General features: G+C 38.2%; 1 protein-coding gene across 2 annotated transcripts; it reads left to right on the top strand.

The window, feature by feature from the left end:
• Window positions 1-4,118: 4,118 nt before the first annotated feature.
• On the top strand, window positions 4,119-7,618 carry LOC147531504 (uncharacterized). Of its 2 annotated transcripts, XM_086647723.1 has the most exons (4): window positions 4,119-4,279; window positions 5,340-5,474; window positions 6,320-6,644; window positions 6,823-7,618. In XM_086647723.1, the coding sequence occupies exons 3-4, from the start codon at window positions 6,391-6,393 to the stop codon at window positions 7,418-7,420; spliced, it is 852 nt and encodes a 283-aa protein (XP_086503849.1). In that variant the 5' UTR covers window positions 4,119-4,279; window positions 5,340-5,474; window positions 6,320-6,390; the 3' UTR covers window positions 7,421-7,618. The 2 variants fall into 2 exon arrangements, with proteins under 2 accessions (XP_086503849.1, XP_086503850.1); XM_086647724.1 differs by lacking the exons at window positions 4,119-4,279; window positions 5,340-5,474 and having other exon boundaries at window positions 6,291-6,644.
• Window positions 7,619-7,983: the final 365 nt, after the last annotated feature.

Raw genomic sequence — 7,983 nt, 5'->3', positions numbered from 1 at the left:
GTATTTTTTTATCACTTCTTTTGTAGTTTCCAAAATTCCCAAAGGTTACACTCTTCATCTTCTTAAAATAATGTGCATTTAAGTTCGATCTTCATCTTCTTCGTATAAAAATGTATCTTTAGTTATATTAAATTATTGCAAATTTGTTTTTGGTTCATTTATATGTTTTCAATCCAACACGTCTATGTTTCGAGAAACAAGAGAAGTTTGTGGCGATCAAGCGCTCACCCAACCAGAAGAAGCCACGTAACCCATGCATGGTAGCGAAGGTACCGTGGGCAGTTACTAAAAAGCTCAACACCGAAGATGCGTGATCAGAAGATCAGATCTATCATGAAATCAAACGAAGAAGCGAAAACTTACTTCCAAGTCACGGAGTTAATGCTCGTCACGTTCAAATCAACACTTGGACTAACCCTCCAGAATTATCAACTAGGACTGCTACAACAAGACAACCTCGGCAAACGAAAGCCCCAAAAGCTCGATCACACGAAGGTCAGCTCAATTAAAAACAATCCTGACATGCGGAGTTCAGGAAATCCAGATATGCAAGGACGACCAGGCTTCGCGAACATCCCTGGTCCAGCTATATTCGTAACCCTACAGATTTATTTACTTAAGTTATTTATTGTCAAGAACTTCAGTGTACTTCTACACCTTAGTTTATCTACTTTCAACTAAGGAGTGACAAGACTCATGATGATACATAAAATGGTCAACTATTGACTATCGTCAATTGAAGGATATTCCTTTGTAAAGGAGATGTCTTTGGAAGAGATGTCCTCCGACCAAGAATGCAATACGAGCAATTTTTCGGATAAGACAATTGATAAAGAAGATCATCAAGTCCGGTTGATTTAGGGGTCGTAATGTTTAGCTAAAAACCAACTACGATCGTTGAATTACGAAGTAATTCGCGACTAACTTCGACTGGATCCTACATTGGGAATTACATGTCTCTAAGACTACCCTAATCATCTAACTAGTGTTGGTAGCGGAATCTCAAACATCTAATGTTTAACACTAAGTTATCCAAGATCATATACATGAACTAACTATGAACTAGAAGGAAAGAAGAATATATACCTTTATTCGCTTTCCCACGAACTAAATCCCGACTAGTATTTGGAAGATAAAGAGCTCCAAGTGTAGTTCCTCTACTTGAGACACCGAATGTATAACTTGAACTCCCTCCTTTCAGTCAGCTGGGACCTTCTTGAAGGTTGAGATGAAGAACACCTTCTTCTAGACTTGATAGGCAGAATGGGAACTTTTTCTCCAAAATCCTCTTTCTCTAATATTTGTGTGAATGATTTTCTTCTGAGAAAATTCTACACACTTTTCTGAACTCTACGTTGGTCCTTATATAGGCAATACCTTAGTAGAGTCCCACTCAAATAAGGAATCCTAAAAGTCCCTCAAAAAATATAAGCTTTAGTTAGAGTCGCATCTAACTGGGAATCCCCATTAGGACCAAAGTCCTATTAGGGTTTCCCTTAGCATTAGCCGGCCATACTAACCCTTTATGAGCTTAGTCTTGTCCGGCCCATTACCCTATTATGGCAGGCCAGGGATATCCCTTAAAAGGAATTCCTTAGTTGGCCCAAAAGTGAGTTTTACACTTTCTGGGCTTCCCTTTCGAACCCGATTCTTTTATATCTTTTAAGCACTATCACATTGGATCATATCCATCTATATGCTAGTTCCCATCAGTCTATTCTCGTTGCTCAAGTTACCATTCTTATGTGTAACCCGTTGTAGGATCCAGTCTATGTTAGCCGCAGATAACCGAAGTGATCCGACAATCGTAAGCGGCTTCTAGCTAAGCATTACGACTTCTAATTGAACCAGATTGATTGATCTTCCTAATAAGTTCATCATTATGCTATGAGTCAAATCGTACGCATTGCCAGGACACTCCTTCAGAAGGACATACCTTCAAACCTTAAGGACATATATCCTTCAAGAGTCTCAAAAGAGGAAACATCTCTAAGAAAATCTGCCATCTTAGCAGGATATCTACGAAAGATCCTTGAACAAAGGAACTTCTAAATATCCAAGATACGAGATAAACACAAAAAGGAAACCATAAATACGAACAGTAGTACTCATACAACACGGTGAATCTCAACCGCCTCAATCTCACCGTCTATCACAGTCGGACCAAAACAACCTATAAAATGGCACACAACCTTCAACAAGGTAAGAACTCAAGGTCCATTCAATACTCAATCTGTAACTGCAAAGGGAAATATGACTGTCTCGAGCGTCAGAGAGGTTTCCGAATTTTTTCTAAGTTTTCTCCCCATGTTTCCACGAGCAGGATTAGGAATCGAAGGAGCAATATCATTCATTCAGATGTGATCCAGCATCAAGTCTCTATTTCAGAGTGATAACCAGATTGCCATTTTTTTACATCAGCAGGCCCCACTTACGTGCACCACCTTGTCTTCTCTTAAATCTCAAGGTTGGCCCGGTTGTATTTAAGCCAGAGCAGAGTTTAGGCGCCTACGGCAATTGTATTACTTCCCCATTCTAAGCTTGAGTAACAAACCTCTTTCTGATTCTACCTCCCTGATGACTTGACACGGGTTGACCTGTTGGACTTTTGCTCGTTTCTTGACTTATTGATCGTGGTCAAATGATGACCAGTTTTTGGACCATTATTTAGTTTGCAAAATTTGTTATCTGATTTGCAAAATTGGACCACTTTGTAAAATACATAATCTAATGAAAAATTCGATATTTAAAATTAAAAAAATTATTCGGAACGGTTATTTAGTCTATATAAATATTTTGACCTTAACAATAATTATAAAAAAAAATCACTTTTTTCGGTGAACACAAAATATATTACTAGAATTGAAGAGTACGATTACAGTACATGTTCGAGATAAAATTTGGAATTTATTTCAAGAATCTATTTCTTTGTTTTTTTCCGTCCTCTTTGCTAGCTTATCCGATGGATTGTTATGTGCTATGCCGAGGAATGAGAACTTGATGTTTTTGAAATGTGGAATGAAATCTTTTACTTGTTGGATATGTGATGTTGATTGCCATTGAATCGTGCTTTTAGGATTGTGTAAATGTTGGATCAAGCTTTTATTGTCGCTCTCTACAATTATGCGTGAATAATTATGTGCAATTGCCCATCTTACTCCAAATAAAACGGCTTTTGCTTCCGCTTCTTCATTGGACATTGCTATGAGTGGTGTATGTGGACTTAACGCGATTCCCACTCCTGCAACCCACTTCGGCTTAGGGCTGGGAAAAAGGTCAAAAAACCCGAAATCCGTCACCGATACCCATTAGAAGCCACGGGTACCCGAAACCCGAAGACGGGTTCACCCCGATTCGGTGAAATAAACGGATCGGACTCGGGTTTTGAAGTGCTATCCGGCATCCCGCTCGTGTCCGCCCGTTAATATTTACCCGACATAACCCGCTTAATAATGTCATCCATTCATACGATAATACTTATTTACATTGTATGTACGCTTGCTTGTATGTATTTATGTATGTATGTGTAACATACATATACATATATATATATATACATACTTACCATACTCATATATATGTAACATAACTATACATTGCGTCCGTGTTGATAGTGCATAAACTCCAAAACTTGGAGGTTCGATTCTCAGAGGAGGTGATCCATGGTAATAAGTTTGTCGGGCTTTAGGCCTCTTAATTTCATGTTGTTGGGCTTTAGGTCTCTTTCTTTATTGGTATAATTTTGGCGGTTATCGTGTTTCTCACATCTTCATGATGTGTCAATGTCTTGTAACGACTAACGTAGATCATAGTCGATCTCTCAAATAGAAAAAAAATCTATACATTACTACATATAGGTATGATGGCGGACCATGGATGTGACGCTTGTATGGTGGTGGTGACAAAATATGATGGTGATCCGGTGAAATGATGTACAAAATAGATTAAACGTACTTTGATATTTTTAATATTGTAAGTATAGTATATATACATGTCTGAGGTGCCTTTTTTACAAGGCATTTTTAAGAGAAACTTAGTCAAATTGTAATTTCGATAGAAATTCCCTAGACATGGAAATAGAAATGTTTTGGTCATTGCTCGAGATATTTCGAACTTTTGGTGCAAAATCCGACACCCGACCACTCGTTATCCGAAAAACTCGAAAAGTTTGACGGACTTGGACGGATTCTGGACACTAGGATTTTTAAATTAACCCCCGATTCAACCAGAGAACCCAAATGATAAAGAGTTTCAAAACCCGACACGATGAATGACTTAGGTGCTGTTTGTTTTTCAAAAATTTCAGATCTGAAATCTGAATTCGGGCGAATTCAGATTTCAGATGTTTGTTTATTTTAATTTAAAAAAATCTGAAATTGGGGCTGAATTACTATTTGGCTGAATGGGCTGAATAAGAGCCCTATAATTTCAGACTTTAAAACAAGTCTGAAATGGGCTTCCACCATCTGAAAACATCTAAAAGACATATCTACCCCTGTAAAATTTAGGGAAATACTTCCCTATCCCATCCTCATCTTTGCCACCAACACCTCCACCACCACCACCATAAAATCATCACCACCACCACCACAAAATCAGCACCACCAAACAACCACCACCATCACAAAACCAGCACCACCAAACAACCACCACCATCACAGAATCAACACACCACCAAACAACCACCATCACGAATCAGCACCACCAAACAACTACCATCACCATCACAAATACACCACCACAAATACACCACCACCATAGAAAATACCATGAAGGGTGCTTCCCAGACTTGTGATAGAGAGAGCGACAGATCTGGCGAGGCTTTAGTTCGGTTAGTGAGAAAGAGAGATTTGGCAAGACATATTCCTAGACCTACCAGCAACCATAAACAAAATCCTACCACCACCACAAGATACCAAAAACCCTCGCCAGATCCTAACTCGCTGAAGCTCGAGTAAAGAGAGAGAGAAACTGAAGATCGCTTAGCAAGAGAGACGGTTTCAGTCGCCAAACTGGAGAGAGAAATCTCCGTCGCCGGATCTTCATCTTCGGAGCACCATCTGTTAGAGAGAGGGAGTCAGAGAGAGACGGCATATAGATTGTAATTAGGTTTTGATTTCTTTTATTTGAGGAGTGGGAAATTAGGGTTTAGGCTTTGTTTGGCTAGAGTATGAAATAGGGGTATAAATGTCAAAGCTTAATTCAGATTTTATATTTCAGATTTAAAAAACAAACATCCAACTTATAATATAATTTAGTCAATTCAGATTCAACCAATTCAGTTCAGCCAATTCAGATTCAGCCCATTCAAATTCAGACGCAAAAAGAAAAACAAACAGCACCTTAAACACCACCAATTCACACCCCTACTTCGGCTGGAATCAATTTTCTCGGGATCAAATCTGCTAAATAGGAAAAAAAAACCCAGGGCTTCTTCTAGCGTCACGCCAAAGCGTCTTCGTCATCAGTGTCAGGTAAAGTTCTTGTTACTGTTTTCTTTTTTCTCTTCCTGCATCCTGTTAGGGTTGGTTTGATTAGTTATGTGAGAAGAGAAATTCAGTTTAGTGTTGTTTTTAGTTTCACAATTGATTGAGAGTTTATATGATTTTTTTAATTTAGGTTTCACTTCAACCCTAGAACTTCTGTGGATAGAGCATTGTTTAGATTCTAAACCCTTAACGAGTTCGGAGTCGTTAATGTCATCTCTTTCTCGTCCATCTTTCATCAAAGCGTTAGGGCTGCTTTGACTTTTCATTCGGCCATTCAGTATTTTGGTTGGGTTCTGTAGTCGGGCATTTCAGTAGGTCTTTAATGATTTCACATGGGTTTTGTCTGTAGTTTTGAACAATATTCTTGCAAAATTGTTGTGTGATTCTGAACTAATGGCCATTTAAGTGTTCAAATCAGTTTGATTTCGATTATCTGCTATGATTTGAGTCTGTAACAAGCCTGTTTATTTTGTGTCACTCAGAACTAATGCACATTTTTCAGATCAGTTTGATTATGTTTTCTCAATGAAGGGGAATGAAAATGTATCGATTTTATTGAAGAAAAAATTGTACTTGATAAGATTTACGTATCTAATACTTAAAGATATTGATTGTTGTTTTAGAAACTAGAATGAAAATGTATCAATTTTAGAAACTAGAATTGAGAGTATAAAATATTATTTAGGCTCGATTTATTACGTGGGGAAACCAGAAGGAAAAATTTACCCGAAAAAGTTACACTTGAAGTGCACGGCAATCCCTAGTAATCTCTCTCTCACATTTATATTTTAAATTTCTGATGGAACTAATTGTTTGGTTTTATTTTCCAGTTTCACCAACCTTTGTATTCGAAAAATTACTCACAAAAAGTGTATAGAGAATTCTAGAGAGAAGGGGATATATGGGTGGGAAAGGAAATCATCAAACTCCTAAAACCCTAAGACAACAAGTCTTTGGGAAAAATCAGAACAAAGGAATAGCAGGAGGAGGAAATGTTAAATCTATATTGAAAGTACAACATTTGCAGAAATTGGCATCATGGGCTACTGGGGAAGTTGACATTCCGTCTTTGGGTGCATTTTTTGGTCAACGTTTTGCTGCTTCTGGAGAGTCCTTGTGCATTCCGCTTGATCCTTCCCTGTTTACTTGTGAAAGGTAATTCTGTTTGTGCTTCAAGTAACTAAAATCTCTGTTTTTTGTTTAAGTGTCCTCGTTTCTTAGCCAAAGTTTGTATTTTCGTGTGTAAGTTTGCATTTTCGTGTGTGGGTGTTTATCTGTTTTGATTGGCAAAAGTCATAGAAACAAAGAATAAGTGAATCTTTTGTTATTTCAGATGTGAATCGATTCTTCAACCTGGGAATAACTGTACAACTCGGATCGAAAGGAACAGGTCTAAGACAAAAAGAAGAAACAAGAAGTCAATCATTCCTTCAAAGAACAATGTTGTTTATACATGCCATTTTTGTTCCCACAGAAATGTGAAAAGAGGAACGTCGAAACATCACATGAAAGATATATTACCTGCGAAACCAATACCAGTGAGACAACCTAAAAGGGTTTGCTCTGATAAGAAGAATTCAAGTTCTGCAAAAACTCTAAGCAGCACCAGCAAAATGGATGTGGAATTGGAAGCAAATGCTCCTGAGATAAATCTTGCAGCAGCTGGAGATGTTCATACTGAAGATAACCCAGGAACTCCAGTTGAAAAAGTTCGGATAAACTTGTCTGAGAATCGAAGAAGGAGAAGCAGAGCAGGATGTAAGAAGCAGGTAGGAATCGATAGTGATTGTGGTAAGATAGAAGAAGCAAAAACTACAGGTGGATCAAGTAAAAGAAAGAGAAAATCATGGACTAGTTTGAAGGAGTTGGCTGAGAAGAGTGAAATCAAGAAGATTGATATTGGTGATTTAACTATCCCTTTCTTTTTGTGAAAATTATTCAAAAATAGGATTTGTACTGACATAGTGCTCGGCTTTGGGGCCTACCAAGCTCCCGTCGGCTCAACCCGTTGAGCCTTATATCCCTGTCCGACCAATGACAGGGAGGGCCAGGTCGCGTTGGGGCATCTGGTTGGTCCGTAAGTAAATTCGCCAAAAAAATAATTCAGAAACTTCCAATTTTTATTTAAAGCTTCATCTCATCTAAATGGAAAGAAAACTAAAGAGAAGCGAATACTTATGGCTACAAGTGCTAGGGAAACAAAAGAACCAGGAGACTTTATAGGCCCGCAATAAGTGTTAAAGTCGTCTCCCTTAAAAAATACGGTCAGTTAAATTTTAACCAAGGAGGCAACCTTGCTTTGATTCCGAAAATCACACTACCACCATCATTTTGTCTTCCCTTTTTCTCTCCTACTCCCTCTCCCTCTCTTCCACATGTAACCTATGGAGCTGTACTCAATCGGTTGCTCTATAAAAGCTCTTTTATCAGAACAGAGAGAACAAAGAAGGAAGGAGGAAAAGAGGTGGATGAAGGAGACAATGAGAGAGGAGAC

The sequence above is a fragment of the Eschscholzia californica genome, unplaced genomic scaffold (assembly GCF_041429995.1).
Source record: "Eschscholzia californica isolate CP2 unplaced genomic scaffold, dmEscCali1.0.p SCAF_6, whole genome shotgun sequence".
Lineage (NCBI taxonomy): Eukaryota > Viridiplantae > Streptophyta > Magnoliopsida > Ranunculales > Papaveraceae > Eschscholzia > Eschscholzia californica.
This window is presented reverse-complemented; position numbering and strand designations above follow the sequence as displayed.